This window comes from Durio zibethinus, chromosome 15 (genome assembly GCF_047325235.1).
Source record: "Durio zibethinus cultivar Kanyao isolate XHJ-2024 chromosome 15, ASM4732523v1, whole genome shotgun sequence".
Lineage (NCBI taxonomy): Eukaryota > Viridiplantae > Streptophyta > Magnoliopsida > Malvales > Malvaceae > Durio > Durio zibethinus.
Genome location: NC_143176.1, coordinates 7919650 through 7936216, shown reverse-complemented (window position 1 = coordinate 7936216; position 16567 = coordinate 7919650). Strand labels below are relative to the sequence as shown.

At 36.0% G+C, this 16567-nt stretch overlaps 4 protein-coding genes across 6 annotated transcripts; 2 read left to right on the top strand and 2 right to left on the bottom strand.

Annotated features, from left to right (window-relative positions):
* Positions 1-373: 373 nt before the first annotated feature.
* On the top strand, positions 374-1336 carry LOC111302354 (uncharacterized). The gene has a single exon (XM_022898276.2). The coding sequence runs from the start codon at positions 553-555 to the stop codon at positions 1309-1311; it is 759 nt and encodes a 252-aa protein (XP_022754011.2). The 5' UTR covers positions 374-552; the 3' UTR covers positions 1312-1336.
* Positions 1337-5672: 4336 nt separating this feature from the next.
* LOC111301738 (uncharacterized) lies at positions 5673-8076 on the bottom strand. The gene has a single exon (XM_089744559.1). It carries the CDS (start codon positions 7762-7764, stop codon positions 5851-5853), a length of 1914 nt encoding a protein of 637 aa, XP_089600685.1. The 5' UTR covers positions 7765-8076; the 3' UTR covers positions 5673-5850.
* A 211-nt stretch (positions 8077-8287) lies between these two features.
* On the top strand, positions 8288-11158 carry LOC111301736 (DNA repair protein XRCC3 homolog). The gene is made up of 2 exons (XM_022897650.2): positions 8288-9419; positions 9884-11158. Exon 1 carries the CDS (start codon positions 8405-8407, stop codon positions 9377-9379), a length of 975 nt encoding a protein of 324 aa, XP_022753385.2. The 5' UTR covers positions 8288-8404; the 3' UTR covers positions 9380-9419; positions 9884-11158.
* A 619-nt stretch (positions 11159-11777) lies between these two features.
* Positions 11778-15981, bottom strand: LOC111301735 (uncharacterized). 3 transcript variants are annotated; one of them, XM_022897648.2, is made up of 6 exons: positions 15623-15981; positions 14756-14870; positions 13700-14305; positions 13443-13554; positions 12615-12679; positions 11778-12528 (listed from the first exon to the last, which is right to left on the bottom strand). In XM_022897648.2, exons 1-5 carry the CDS (start codon positions 15703-15705, stop codon positions 12654-12656), a joined length of 942 nt encoding a protein of 313 aa, XP_022753383.2. In that variant the 5' UTR covers positions 15706-15981; the 3' UTR covers positions 11778-12528; positions 12615-12653. The 3 variants fall into 3 exon arrangements, with proteins under 3 accessions (XP_022753383.2, XP_022753382.2, XP_022753384.2); XM_022897647.2 differs by having other exon boundaries at positions 11778-12215; XM_022897649.2 differs by having other exon boundaries at positions 12222-12463.
* Positions 15982-16567: the final 586 nt, after the last annotated feature.

Below are 16567 nucleotides of genomic sequence, written 5' to 3'. Positions count from 1 at the left end.
GTTTTTTTTTTTTTTTTTTCTAATAAAAAGATTGATTTTTAAAATAAAAAAATATATATATTAAAATTTAAATTTCAAATCAATATCATATTTTATTTTATAATTTTCACCATTTGTCTAAAACTTAGTTTTGGGATTTGAAGATAAAATTAAAAACTACTTACAACGCTTTATGTCTAATTTATGTCCAATCATTTAGCATAATGCTAGAATCCGGATGTTATATTTTAAAATTTTTTTTCATAAATTAATTAAATTTTATTTTATTTTATTTTGTTGTTGTACTCATATGTGATGTAAAAGCTATACATGGACAACAATTAAAACAAGAAAACCCCATAAACATCACTTCAAGTAGACGCCAACCAAAAAAAAAAACTGCATCAGAAATAACAACATTCCTCCTCCCTCAATTCTCTTTAGACAATTTTTTTGGGTGTATATACTATATATTCTCCTTATTAGGCCACTTCTTTTTGTAGAAAGCTTTGCGTAAAATTTCTCCTCTTTTTTATTAAATCTTCCAACTTCCTCTCTCTTACACACAAAACCATGGGAGAAGACATTACTACTAATATTCATCTTCATGATGATCAATTTGCAGAAGAGGCAGAAGAAGAAGCACTTTCTCTTTGCGACCTTCCCTTAGATTTAGATACGAATAACAGCCCTGGAAATGATCACTTGCAAAAAATATTGTATAACCAATCTCAAAGATCATCATCTGAGGATGCCTCTGATGAATTGTTTGAGTTTCGCAGCGACCTTAGCTCCGATATGTGCCCAGCTGACGGTATAATCTTTTGTGGCAAACTCATTCCTTTGAAACAACAGCCCCTTTCCTTTCGAACACGGGAAGATTACCCTTTGGGAGAAAAGAGTAAAAACCTTGTTTTACGCAAACGATCCGAGTCACTTTCCGAGTTACGCAGCAGCTTCAAAAACAGTACTACACTTCTCAGGAACAGTCGTTCCTTGGATTATCAAAAGCTTTACAGTTCTGACATGGAGATGAACCCTTCCACAAGAAGCGTCGAAAAACCTGAGATTTCACCTAAAAAAGAAGTTAAGCCAAGGTGGTATGTTTTCATGTTTGGAATGGCTAAGTTTCCACTGGAAATGGAGCTTAAAGATATCAAAAGTCGACAGTTCCGTCGGAGTCCGTCGTTTATGTTTCCCACGGTGGAAGATGGCGGCAAGAAATTTGTTGATAACCGGAACTCCGATAAGGGTTTTTCGTGGAGCTTGTTAAAAGTGTTGAGTTGCAGGGGTCATACTAGCGTTGTTGTAACATCATCGTTCTTGGAATAACACCAAGATGCACCAATTCCCAGTAGTTTGTTTGTTTGGGTTTTTTTTTTAATTATTATTACTACAAATTTTTTAGTATGTTTGGTGGGCATAGGAATTAATGATAATCACGAGACCCCCGACAAGAACATTATGGATCATATCGAGGATATTGAGTAAATTAATTTTGCAATACTTAGAACAGAAAATATCATCACTCTGGGATTTTTTTTTTTTGATTTGGAAGATATAGTTGGTAATTGATAATTTATATGTTACCCTTAAAAAATATAATAACTTTGCTTTTTCAACCTCTTTCAATTTTTTTTTTTTTTTGTAATTAGGTTAAAAAGATTTTATATTTTATTATTAAAATTAAAATTTTAACATTTTATTCATGCGGTCTTTAGTCTCAAACTCTTTCATTTTAATATATATTGTTAAAATTAATATGATTCGAGTAACTCTTACATTCGCATTTTGACAAGAAGACGACATTTACCCATAAGATAATGCATACCTCTAACGTTAGCTGTTGGAAAAGGAATGAAAGGGCCAAGAGAAATCAAGGATTTTCTTCGTGAGCATGGAATGGCTAATCATGAAAACTTGGGTTTGGGTTCATCTAAAAGGTTCGATGGTTGATTTTCATGCGAAATAAGTATAATTTTTTAGTTGATTAAAGAAGCAAAGTGGGTTTTAGTGGTAGTAGTGCTCCAATATACTTATGTTGTTCAACAATGATAATACCCGCAATTATAAACCTTCTTAATAATGGAAGGTGAAATGGGAGATTGAACTCCTTTCTATTGCATAGATTATATAGGTTAAAGGAAAAAAAAACTCTCCAACGAAAATTTAATAATTATTTAAATTTTTATCGTTCTATTACAATCAATTAAAATTTAAATATTTATTTTCATTAATTAAGTATTTATTAACGAAAATTGATTAACCATCAACATTAATTTTTATATAACCAAAGATTCAATTATGATAAAAATAAATATTTAAAAATTTAAATGAATAAAAATAAATATTTAAAAATTCAGCTAATTTAAAATAAAAAAATTTAAAGTTTTATAGGTTACTATAAAATATCCAAAACTTAAAATGATTATTAAATTTCTATTCCTCAATTAGGCAAATATTTGGGCTCCAACCAAAGCTTAAATGCCTCACAAACCACTACGCCATGGGGTGGTAACCCAATATGCTTAAATTTTTTTCCTATTCAATTATACTTGTTATGATCGATGATTCCATAAACCCCAATTTCTCTCATTGCAATTTAGAAAGCCTAATACTGTTTATACAACAGGACTGATCAATGCTCTAATATCATTCCTCATAATAATTAAATTGTTAGCATCAACAACAAATTCATCACTATAGTATGAGTTAATGTTACATTTTGTCACACAAATAAAATAATTGACGAAAGTTTACTACTTACATCAAACAAATATTCTAATAAAATATTCCAATTTAATTATTTTTTTTCAAAAATTAATAAAATTAAAAATATAATGATAAAATTCAATAGTAGTTTCTGATACTGAACCGTATTATAATGACACCTTGGCAGTTGGATAAATTTAAAATCCTATACTAATTATTATACGGCCTCGAAGCCTTTTACACACTCTCTCTCTCTCTCTCTCTATATATATATATATATATATATATATCAAACCAATAACTCTAATCAAGCAATTTACTACAAAAATAAAAAGAAGATAAAAAGTTATCTAAGAAATTTCTGGCATCAACCAAGATCGAGACGAGGAAGAAGAAAGGGTGATTGTTACTCCTTTTTTATGTGCAAAAGGTTGTGGCTGTTAAATGGTTGGATGGAGACCAAGGATTTATGCTCTCAAGTCTTACAAGTATAAGCTGTTCAAAAGAAGGGCTTTCCATGGCAGCAAAGATACACATAAGGGCAGCCATTCACATTCAAAGATGCACAGAGTCTCTGCAACAAGCACAGCAGCATGCACAAACATGCACATACACATATATACATATTTGCATATATATTACATACAGGAAAGATAAATGAAGTTGCTGCCCTCGCTGTCTTCTGTATGCACATGTGCATGTATGTATTTATTTACTGTGAAGCTAAATGACTCAGAATGATGCCTGTTTGATCTTGATTTTCTAATCAATCTTTACACCCAAAACCTCTAGCCACCAGCACAGGTGGCACAAGTAGCCAGATAGAATAGATGATCACATGCAAAAGACTGAGAGTACTTCGCAACGTAAGATATGCACTTGCAATCAAAGTAAGAAAGCATAAAGAAATGGTTCCAGCACTTGAGATATTAGCCTAACAACCATGGCTGGCGATCTGAACTCAGTATGCCAAGGTAATTTGTCTATAAGAATGCAGCATGCCAGTAGAACTAAAAGTGTGCTATTTGGCAACCTGCTAAAAACACCTCAACCTTCTCTTGTCTCCCCATACTAATAACCGATGAACAAAGGAAATGAACTTCATATAAAACACCACACACATCTTTCTCAAGGTTAACAGGGGAACATTGTAATTTCAATCAATTAAATTCATTCCAGTAAGTAAAATAATCACCTTATAGTTGCCAATTGCCAGCTCTGAACTCCTCATGACAAACTTCACAAACTATAAGAGGTTGGCAGAAACAGGAGAGGAAGAACAAGGGAGGAGGTAACAACATCAGATTAATTCCCAAATGCTACTGGCTTGGCACTAAACATTGATTGCTTCGCTTCTAATGCTCACAGATAGCCACCACTTCATAGAATAGTTTGTCAGCCAATCACCAAGTTCAGATATCATAAGCAGGATTCAAACAACAGGGTTGAAAATAACAGAGAATATACACGTGTTAGGTTTACTAGTAATCATAAAAATAGCAAGTCTTTTGCTGCATATGGCTAGACAGAAATAAATAAAAAAAAAAGACATTCTGAATAGAACTACCTTTGGATGTTCATCCAAGGATCCTCATTCATCTTCCTCTTGCTATTCATTCAAAGGTCAAACTTTAGGTTATTTAAAGGATTTGAGTTTGTTTCTTCAAGATTCAGAATCCAGACCAAAGAACCATAAAAAATGCAGAAAGTGCAAGATCATGCAAAAGAATGCATTTTCTACAACTCAGAGTCTAAAGTACACGAGTCATAACAAATACTTCCGTACATAAATCAGGACTAACAGTTGCCCTTGCAAGAACAAACTACTCATCATAATTTCAAATTCCCAGAAAGCTTCACAATAGCATTTTCAGAGGAAATATATTTTATAGAATTCAAACCATAGAACAGCAATCAAACTTTTTAATAAGATAAAAAGTTCAGGCCTAAGAGAAAAATTAAGTGCTGCACTATTTTAGAGATACAAATTGAAAAAGGCCATTAAACTGGAGCTGAAAGTTAATATCTGTTACATTTGAGCAACGATCCAACCCCACTAACAAACAAAAAAAAAAAAAAGAACCCAATCCACTTGCCAAGACTAATCTTAACAAGTACCTCACAAATATCACTAGACAATCGGAGGACGAAGAGAAACCTATTTTTGTCCCATTGTAGTTCCCCAGAAACTTCCTTCACCAGATAATAGAACAACAATTGGATACCAACAATCAGAATACCATCCATCTCTCTAAAATTTAATAAAAGCAGAGCTTACACAAGTCATGTCATGCAGCAGATCAAATAGATTTTAAGACAGGAAACTCAGACTATAAATTTCTGATCCAAAGGTGAATGAACACCACAAAACTGATAAGAATCATTAATTATTCACTTCTTTTACTTATTCCCTTTCAGCTTCCTCCCTAAGCAAACCTTTGGTTGTTAAACAGTTAGTAAGCTAACAAAAGAATGAAGAAGAAAATAAAGCTATTGTGATATCATGTCTCATAACACAAAATGGAAATACTAAAACATGTAGAAGCTGAGAATTTAGGTCTCCATAGGAATAATAGTTTTTCAGCTCAACTCCCCTTGATCTAGCTGGTCTCAATTGCATTAGTCAGGTTTATAACATATGAATTATTTAAAAGAAAAAAAATGCTCAGGCACATATTCTCATTATCTCACTAAAGAGTGAAGTTTACACTTAGCCTAAACTAGACTGCATCATTATTCTAGCTTCAACCAATCCAGACCTACTTACGCCTAGCAAAATTTAACCTCTAACATATAAAGAAATGGAACCATAAATAACGATAAAACATGCATTCCAGAAACAAAGTCACTGATTTATGAGTCCTATTCGTTGTAATAATAGAGAAATGAGCAATCATGCTTACATGGTTATGGTTCTACTCCAAGGAGGATCCAAAGTGCAAACAGTACAACAATTAAGGAAAAAAATTCACAAGCCAACATTGAAAATCAATGGTTAACAACGGGAAAACACAAACTTTCACAGAAGTCGATCTAGATTACAAGCTCAATATTCAAGAATTCAACAAAAGTAATGAAATCATATCTATCCTCAAAAATAATAAGGAAGATTAGAAGAAACACAACAATTTTGTACGGAAACAATTATCTTATCAGAGTTCAATTGCACATATAAACCCTGCTCTCATACCGATGATTCACCTCATAAAAATCTGTCTTGCCCTCAGAAGCAGGCCGTAAACAGACCCCGGACAATGAAGTAGCTCCTTGCACTGAAAATTTCACATAACCAACAACTTCTAGTTCTTCATCATCCTCACCAGAATCAACAGGCATCCTTGCTCTCAACTTGCCAGGAGTACCCTTTAGTGGAATCTCTGGAACATGCCACTTCAATTCTCTCTCTGATCTGTTTAACACAGCTTTAGGTGAAACCTTTAACAATGTTGGATCAACTGGCAATTTCAGAACAATCGTTACATCACTTAACGGTGCTAGTAACTCTGGATTTGAAACATACTGTATCATCACAGAAAGTAAAGTCCCACTAAGACGCTTAATCAACCTAACTCTTAAGGGCAATGGTGTCAACCTAGGTAACAAACTATACTTCAAAATTGGTATAGGCTCCTCAGATGGGGCAGTTCTCACATGAAACATTCCATTACCTAGGCTACTAACCTGAGAACTCTGTATAACAAACCTCTTAACCGAACTTGTACCTTCAACACGAAAGGAAAACTCAGTATCCTTATCACCAGAACTTTTAGGAGGCATCGTTCTCAAGTAAACCACACCCATTAATCCAACTCGCGCGAGCAACGATTCCGTAAACTCTGCACTGATCTCCTCTGAAATATACATTTCGGGACCTTTCATCTCAGTCTTCTTCACCAAAAGATTCTCAAGAGACTTCCCTCCATCAGCACCAGCAGCGGCTGCAGTTGGAGGAGCAACATCATTCCTAGTTTGCAAAAGTTCAAGCCCACTAAGTCCTTCCTGTTTCTTAACCTTTTTATTTTCCAAAAACTCGGAAGCATCCAATCCTCCACCCCAAGCATCACTAAACCCTTCAAAAGCTTCTCCAAGAGTAGCCTGTTCATTGCCAAACTCAATCCCTCCATACTTCCCCTCAAACCCTTCAACAGTAATATCAGTAGATTGGGTTGCTTCAGCTGGAGGCAATGTAGTCAATTCTAACCCCGCCAATGCCACCGTTAAATCAGTAGGTAACGGATCCTTTGTCTTCTTAAACCCTCCAACTAACTCTTCTTGCTTATTTATGGCTTCACTCGCTGCGAACGGATCCTTTTCTGCTTCTGGTTCCTCTGCTTTTATCACTTTCTCGTCTTGCTCAATTGTACTCTTAGGTGCAAGTGTTGAAGCTATCTTATCGCCCGCCGCTAGAGTTTCAGGTGGCAATTCGAAACTCGCATTCGAAAAGGCTTCAACATTGGCTTGGTGTTCGACGGAATGAGCTTCGACGATAGGCCATGTATCAGCACCACGGACCTTGGCTTCAGTGTCGAGTGCGGAATGAACAATCTTGGCAATCCCGTCGCCGTGCATAAAGGAGAGCATGGCGGCGAGACGAATGTTGCTGACACCACGTAGGACGATGTCGAGTGCCATGTAAACCTCGGCGTATTTTCGGGCGAGTTTTTCAGAGGTGACGTCGACGCCACGGCAGGCAGTTACGATGACAATGACGGCTTGGTTCACGATGTGGATGCACTCGAAGACGTTGATCGAATTGTCCTGATCCGCCGTAGTGATTCCAAGAACGTAAATGGAGTTGACAAGACGGTAAACGACGCGATACTTACTTTCAACGCCGACGATTAATTGGCCGCTGGAGGCAGCAAGGGGGTCGTCGCCGACAGATTCAGTGGCGGCATTAGATTCGGAGGATGCAGCGGCGGCGGAGGCAGGGATTTTGTTGGAGAAGGAAAGACGGGTTTGGCGGAAGGCGTGGAGGGCAATTAGGGCACGGGCTGGAGGGAACCATTCTCGGGTTTGAAGAAGGACGTCGGATCCGTTGGCTGGTTGGAGAGAGAGAGCCAAGCACGACATCGTTTTTAGTTTTGGTTAAAGTATTTTGTTGTTGCGAGATCTATCGGGTAGGGCTGATCCAGGGTTATGTAATTAGGAAGGAGTGGATCTACGGGGAGGAAATGATGACAACCGCGGGAGTTTACTTTGGAGTGGATTTCTTTGAATTTTGTTTGCTGAAAAGAGCTGAGACAGATAGAGCAGATGGCTAGGGACTTCCAGGTAGGATTGAAGTGGTTCATGTCTTTGTTGGTGTAACGGGCACAACCCAATGAAATTTGGTCTCCTCTGACATTGGGCTTCAATGCTTGCAATTTACTTTTGCAAAACGTTCATTTTTTTCCTTTTTTTTTTTTGGTCAATATTTTTTCTAAAAATTTTTAAACCACACGCACAATACACAATAATATATAAAAAATAAATAAATATAATACCATTAAATTTTAAATAAAAATTTATATAAATTTGATAAAAATAAAAAATATATATTTTATTTTAATAATAATATAAATTATAATATAATAATTTTATATTTTATACATATTTAAGATAAAATAAAACATAAATATACAAATTATAAAATGTAATTTTTCCTTTAACGAAAAACATAAAAGAAATACAAAATTTATTTGAAAAAAGCCCTTCGGCGCCATTTTCCGCAATGAAAAATGTAAAGCTATTCCAAATCGAAGTAACAAAAAAGGTCAGCAAACATATAAAAAAAAAAAAAAAACTTGAGCAAACAATGATACCGCAAAACCTCCTTCAATTAACCACCCAAAAATGCACGACAGGCTGCCCAATCCTTGATCACTTGCTCCGCGGTGGCGTCCGTTGCGACTCGATAACCGAGATCGTCGCCGAGAGCGGTTCTGGCAAGACCCAAATCTGCCTCCAACTATCACTCCATGCCCAACTCCCTGTTTCCCATGGTGGTCTCGCCGCTTCCTCTCTCTATCTCCACACCGAATTCTCATTCCCCTTTCGCCGCCTTCACCAACTCTCTCTTTCGTTTCGCACCTCAAATGCCAACCGTTTGCCCACTAATGACAACCCCTGTGATCATATATTTGTGCAAAGTGTGCACTCTGCTGATCAACTGCTCGAAATTATGTCTAAAACAGAGTCCTTCATTGAAAACACGAAAGCCAAATTGCCCGTTCGGCTTATTGTGATTGACTCAATCGCTGCTTTGTTTAGGTCTGAGTTTGACAACACCCCAGTTGAGCTTAAGAGAAGATCATCTTTGTTCTTTAAGATATCTTCCAAGTTAAAGGCATTAGCGAAGAGGTTTAGTTTAGCGGTTTTGGTGACGAATCAGGTAGTTGATTTGGTGGCACCTAATGAGGGAATAAATGGCTTGAGGATTGGGAATTTAGGATGTTTATACACGTCAGGTAGGAGGGTTTCTCCTGCATTGGGTTTAGCTTGGGCTAATTGTGTTAATTCAAGGCTATTCTTATCGAGGAACGAAGAGGTTATTCGTGAAGAGGATCGAAAGTTAAATGGCGAAAGTAGTGATATTTTGTGTAAGCAAACAAGGAGAAAGCTTTATGTTGTTTTTGCACCCCATTTGGCTGAATCATCGTGCGAGTTTGTGATAACCAGAGAAGGGCTTTTTGGAGTTGAAAGATAGTTGCCTGATTAATTTTTGTACAAGAAGAGATCATCCGAAGGTAGCTATGTGGAATATTTGAGTATTTATTTATTTATGTTTAGACTTTGGAAGAAAGGTTGAAGTCAGAGGTGGCTTTTAGCTCTGAGAGTTTTAGTGTTGCATCATTTAGGGCTGTCTATTACATTTTGACATAATCGTTTTTTGCAATAGTGGCTTTGTACTTTTCATTTGTGAATAGGGATGTAAATTTGACTTGGTTATATGGTTTCTTTAAAATAAGATAGACATTTTAGTTATATTTCTTTATAATCTATAATTAGACATTTCAATACATTTTGATCTGGGTTAAGATATTCGCTCCTTTGTTTTTGTGATCTTTTACCTATTATATTATTTCGCTTATCTTCAAAGCTTTCAGTTGGCATGCTGTCTTGGTTGTATCTGCCTGTTTATTTCTTTTCTCATTTGCTTGTTTATATCATTTCTTTTCTTGATTTCCAAGTTGCCGCTTGTTGATTGTAGGCCTTCTCTATTGGTGTTCAAAGTGGGTTGCCACTCAATGGACTGTTTATTGCATCTTTAGTTCTATCTTCTTTCACTGTGTGGTTGTCTCTGGGGTATGTAATAATCTTGATTTTTTAACAGCCATCCATATTCTCAAAGAATTGTTGCAAAGATGATTAAATCCAGTTTGTCTGATGTGTTTCCCAAACTGGTTGTATTCATGACAATATATGCTTGAGTTGGGTGTTGCATATTGATGTGAAGAGTAGTTAGATCTATTTTGCAATGAAGTAGGAAGCAACGAGGACGAATTTTGGCAAGTATGAATGTGCTTTGCTGCTCAGGGATACAATCACATCATGGGGCCTGTCTTGCCTGTGTAATCCTACTGGTTTTGTTTGTCATGTAGATTAAGCTCTGGTTTCTCTTTTACTTTCCAAGTATCATTCCACATTTCCTGTAGTTAGTATTTTTATCTGTTACAATGTGTGTTGCCCGACAAAGTTCTCATACAATCCAAAAGAGGAAAAAAGTATACTTTTTCATTGTTGTTGCAGAGATCGGTGGAAGCAGCAGCATTCATTTCTGAGGGAGTTGTCTGACTGGATTTTGCAGACATGAATTTTGTACCATCGACCTCAAAGTGTAGGGTCAATTGTTTCAAAAGTTCAATTTCTCCCCACGGTTTTTGCCTGGTTTTGTTTCTGCGTTAACGTTCTGCATTCTGATGCCTGTTGGTTGACTGAATTGTAAATACCGGGTTTTGATTTTAGGTCTCAACAGAAGAGGCAAACATGGACATCAGTAGATCAAGTTATTTATACTATAAACTTAAAATCTCATGCTGATGAGGCGTTTACTGAAAAATAATTGATTTTCTGCGATGGGTTTGTCAGGCAATCAGTTTTAGCTGAGATATCGTTGCTTTCTTTCCTGAAGTTTAAATGCACAAAAGCAGTCGAAGCACAGAAGTTGCCATAATAAATGTGAATCAAACAGAATTTCCCGTAGGAATTGTATGCTGCTGTCCGACTGCCATGTTGAGGACTTTCAGCTTACAAAGGTCGAGATCGAATTGCCTGTTATTTTGAGTTTAGAAAGGAAGGAATTGGAGTAATACTAACCAAATATTATATCCCCCAGTAGAGCAGACAAATGCATTAACAAAGAAACAAGAAAAATGAAAAGGAGTTGGGGGTGGCCAAGAGGCGAGGACCTGATAGCTGTTAGCACGTGAGCTAACGCACCCAGCCCGGCCTGCTACTCCTCTTGAGGGACAGTGAGGAAAGGAAAGCCACTGGGAGTAGTAACTCGTAGGGCATTGGTGCTTCTTTTTTTGACCACACGGGGGAAGCACCAGAGAAAGACCCCCCCCTGTTGTTATACCCCTAACCGAGGCGTGGTTTAGGGTTTGAAGTTACCGAGATTACTCCCTGCCCCACACCCCCCCGGTTAGCCGTCGTCGTTCCATCTTCAACTTAAAAGAAGCGAAAATTAGCATCTCCTCCTCGATGTGGGTTAGACAAGTCTGGGTTGTTTATCCCACCTTTTCATGAGATTGGTGGGTTAAGGCTCACAACATAAAGCAGTAGGCAAAGAAAAGCTCGAAAAATAAGAAAATTGTGGATTTGATTTGATTTGATCTGATCTTCAATTGGGATGCAACGCGTTCAAGGTTCCCAAGTCAGTCTTTGGTTAGTATCAGTTTTTGAACATTATACATGCTTCTTTGGTGGAGTTATCATTGGCTAGCGTTTTTACTCCTTTAAACTTCAAAATATAACATTGTGCCAAGAAATTGATTGCCAAGCCTCTTGGTGAGTTCAAACTTCAAAGTAAAGGTAAAGGTCTGACAACTTGGCTGGCTCACCAAACTAATAGACGATGAAAAATTCAACAAAAAGTTGGTGAATTGATACTCATAAAATGACATATATTTCACTAAATTTGAAGCAATGACAACCAAAACAAGCCTTCCAATATTAATTCCAAGTAAATGTAAGGCCAAACCATCCTTTATAAAGGGTTGGGTAAGTCCCCAATGCTACAATTGACAACCCTTCTTAATGTATTATTTTTCTAGTATATGCATCAAAGTTCACTTGGGAATACTGTCCATGCAAGCAAATACTCTTGCAAGCTTACATATTTTTAAGATTCTATCAATGCATTTACAGCATGTGGGAAGGAAAACTAGTACGACATCCAACTTTTGTCCAAGCTAGCGCCATGACATCTTGAGAGGAAGTTTCACCCGGCTCCCGGATCTCGAAAACAACTGGGAAGAAATTTAGAATCACTTTCTTCACCCCTGAAGGGATTCCCAAGCCAGAGGAAATAGATCCAACACCTGGAGGGACAAAAAAGTTAAAAACTAGCCAGGGCTTTAATTCTAGGACATGTCATAGGAAACTAGAAACCACACCCCTCCAAGTCTCCAACCCCTACTTCTCCCGCTGCCTCGTCATACAAAATAAAGCTCCCCAACCTCAAACAGAATGCCTAAAGGGGAAGTTAGAAATTTTGTGTGTGTTTGATTGATGCATTTCTTCCAGCAACAACTGGTATCCTGCAGTGCTAGTTATTCATCGATCAAAGCTGTTTTAAATTGTGGCACATCAGTGCCAAATGGAAAAAAACTGGCTTAAGTTCGGTATCTTTGACTGCACAGCACATAATGAAATATGAGTTGTTGCTACACTGAGTATAATAGAAAATAAATTGCCGTATTCTGAGGAAAAAGGTTTACCTTTTGTCTTGATCAACAGCACATAGCAGCCACTTGCTTTCAACTTGAATAAAGTACAAAAGGAACTGCAATGCATTTTTTGAAAATCATGAATAAGTGCTATCTCATTAGAATTATTCACAAATTTACAATGCCCTATGAAATTTACAGTGAGTATTCGTGAAACTATAAACACACATCAAGTATTCCTAATCCTAAACTTGGTCCAAAACCAAAAGGTATCAGTGATTATTGGAAGTAAAACAGGATCTGGATTAAAATGCCAGATTACAAATTGAAACCAAACATGAGATATAGGATCAATCATACTAAGTAATTTCCGATCCCTGCAGCTTGATCATACTGATGCTAAAATTACATTCACAAAATTCACCTTGGCTTTATGCAAAACATATATAAACAATTATAGGTTGTTTGTTGTTTAAAATGCAACTTTGTCTGCAAAAGATACAAAACTAGTGTTAAAAGCATGAAAAATCAATTATTGGCATCTTAAGAAAGTGCTCAGAGGTATTAGCTCATGATTGACATGCATCCAATTGATCAACTGAAAGTTTCTTATTTGTAGCAGAGCAAAAATGAAAGGAAAGAAGCTTAGAATGCCCAATAAAATAAAATAAAAAGCATGGCTGTCATACATTCTCTTCATCAAATTTTAATGGATGTTTTGCATTGTTTTAAACCAAAGACAGCATCTATCAGGAAAACCCCAGACTAATTAGTGATAAACAGTCAGTTTATAAACACGTAAAATCAGTCTTTCAAGTATGCAAAGTCCTTGACTACATGTAATTAAAAGCCCCAAATTCAAATAGAGAAAGAACTCACCAATTAGAAAAACAGCTATCATTAAAGCAAGTGTAAGTTGCATTGAGCAACTAAACTGCAACTGCACTGGACTCTGCAGATGTTTGTGTAACCCACCAACCCAGCCAAAACGCTACAACACATCAAGGTTATTAGATTCCCTGAGAACTTAGCAAACTGTGCTCAAGATATTGATTACACAAGAAATATAGCAAAGCATAAAATCAGTATAAAGAAGAAATAAAGTATGTAAACAATGCCCCTCCCCTGATTTTTACCTGATTGAATAAATTAAATGCACCCTTGGCCTGACGAAGTTCTCCACACCTTTGCTTACGGAAGAAAGGCTTTGATCCTTTTTCTCTAGGAGTGGACTCAATATCTGACCTGATTTGGCTTCTATCTTCATATTCATCAGGAATTACAATTTTCAACGCACCAAAATTTGGTGAACTCCATGTTCTCCTTGTACCAGTTGTTCTTCCAGAACTGTCCTCATCTTCTACATCAATGACACACTCAACATCTTTACCAGAATCTTTAAAAATTTTCACTTCAGACATTTTTCCATTACAAGTAGCATTGAAATTAGGGTCTGTGTCCTTTCCCCTATGACAATTCTCCAAAAGAGTGTTTGCCACAGATGGTTGCAAGCTTGGAGAGGTTCCAGAAAGGAACATTGCTAAATCATCACATTCCTCTTCATCCAAATTTACCCACCGAAGTGGCTGCTTTCCCTCCTCGATAAATGCTTGTTTTAACGCAGCTTCTACACGGTAAATCTGACTCTCAATGGCAGTAATAAATTGTCTATGCCTATTTGCTGTAATATCATCACTACGATGTCCACGGCTCAACCTTATAGCTCTGTCAAACTCTTCCAACTGAATTTAGATCCACAGTTTAACACACAACAACTATTAGCATGAGCAATTGACTGGCTAAACAAACAGAAAAGAAAATTTAAATCCAATTAACTTGCACTACGATTAACAAGAACATGCATGTAAAGGGTGGGGAAAAATATGATAATGCTTAATGTCAGTTTCCATATTTGTGGAGACATAGGAAAGCAAAAAATCTACTCTGAGTCTGTATAAGCACTGGGTTCGAAATTGAACAGTCTGGGGTAAGTTTTGTCTATTACAAGAAACTAAACACAACTGAAAAAGAATTAGTTCTCGTTGAGCTTCTTATAAATGGATAAAAAGCAATGATATCTAGCAAATGCCAATGTCCTAAAATGTGATAAGTTTAAGTTAAAAACCGAAGAAGAAAATAAAAAGGATTCAAAATTTTAGTTTAACAAAAAATAAAAGAAAGAAAAGCCATACCTGCCATTTAGCAGTACCTAAAGCCGTTTGCAGTTCTCTACAGAGTTCAGCAGAATCTGCAGTTTTTAGCTCTTCTCTCCTCTCTTTGATCCACATCCTGTATGCTGATTCCATTCTGGAAAACAGAAACCATGAGCATACTTTAAAATCTTCAGGAAATGTAGAGAACCCCTACATTTTACTTGTACAAAATCTTCATGGAATATTTATTTTCGAGAATTTTTGAAGCTGAAACTTCTTATATACACAAAACCTTTATTATATGGTTGATTAATAATATTAAGCATTACAAAAGCTCAGAAAATTGGCTTCTTTCCTTGTTTTAGAAGATAACTTTCATAGGCCAGCATCTTCATTAAGGTTTTCGGATCACATGCATATAATCATAGTTTTTCTGTTTCAACAATCAAACAAACAGCGTCTTCTTTTCTATTTCATCAGGCATAAAAAAAGGTTAAGAAAGTTACCAATATAAAAAAACAACAAATTCAAGATAAACTGGTCGAAAACAATGTCCCCAAAAGTAAGAGAAAGAACATAAATCCAGCATGAACATCAAAACATGCCAACTAGGCTACATCCAAAAACTGTAAAATTTAGGAGCTACAGCACATTTACTAGAAATCCATCCAAAAACAAAAAAAAAAAAACCCCAAAAACCAAAGAATTAAACACTCAATTATATGAAGATTCTAGTCTTAAAGCAAACATTTTAAAATGCACAACCACTTCAAACAATCCAAAAAAGAAAACCCATATGACCAATCAAACCCCTCATTAAATGAACACAAACATTTTTTTAAAAGATAAAGAAGCCAAAACCCAAACAAAAACAAGCCATGAAAGGAAAAAAAATATAAAACATACATATCAGCAGATTCTTGGACCTCTTCTGCTGCAGAAAAGAAGGCATCTTTTTGCCATAAATCGAAACTGTTCGCAACCATCATCTTCTTCACCCTTCAACACTTAGAACCTAAAATAAAATTATAAATTATAAGTAGTACTATGAAGAGATTTGCAAAATGGGTGGATTTTCTTTTCCTTGTTCTCTTCTCTCTTCGTTGCTAAGGAGCAGCAAAGAAGGAAGAAAAAGAAAGGAAACAGAGAAGCATAAGAGAGAAGAGAGAGAAGAGACGTAGAATGGATTTCTCTCTTCTCTTCCCTTCCCTTCCCTTCGCCTTTCCTTTCCTCTCCTCTCTCTTTTCACGCTTTTTGCAGTTTTCACCTTCCTTACTTGTTTTTCCATTTTTTATTTTCTCTGATTCGGTGTTTGGTTCCAAGAACAGGAGGTTCTATCTGCTGTTTCTCATTACGAGTTATAAACCAATCAAAGTTCTCCACGCCAACATCACCAAAACTTGTGAATGACGTGTTTTAATCTTAACGATTGACTTAATGTAATTATAAAAGTTTTAGAAGCGGGTGATAGGAACTCATTAAAAGGGCAAAAAAAAATGGTGGCGTCGGCTGTTGGGTACGAGAGAAAAAGATAAGGAACAAAGCTGGTGAGGTGGGCTGTCAATTTGGAACAAAAGCCAATCCAGTGAATTTTGTGTCATAGATCAGATTTAAGCGGGTCCTTTCAAGCACTTCATTTATTTATTATTTTATTCTAAAATATATTAATTAGGGTCCACATTAGAGTGTTATTAAAAATGTTTTTATTTAACATAAAAATGTACCGCTATATATATATATATATTGTCTTTGATACTTAAAAAATAAAATTATATATTTTAATTTTTATATTATCATTTATTTTAATATTTCTAACTAACTTGTATTTATTGATATAATTTGAACATCTAA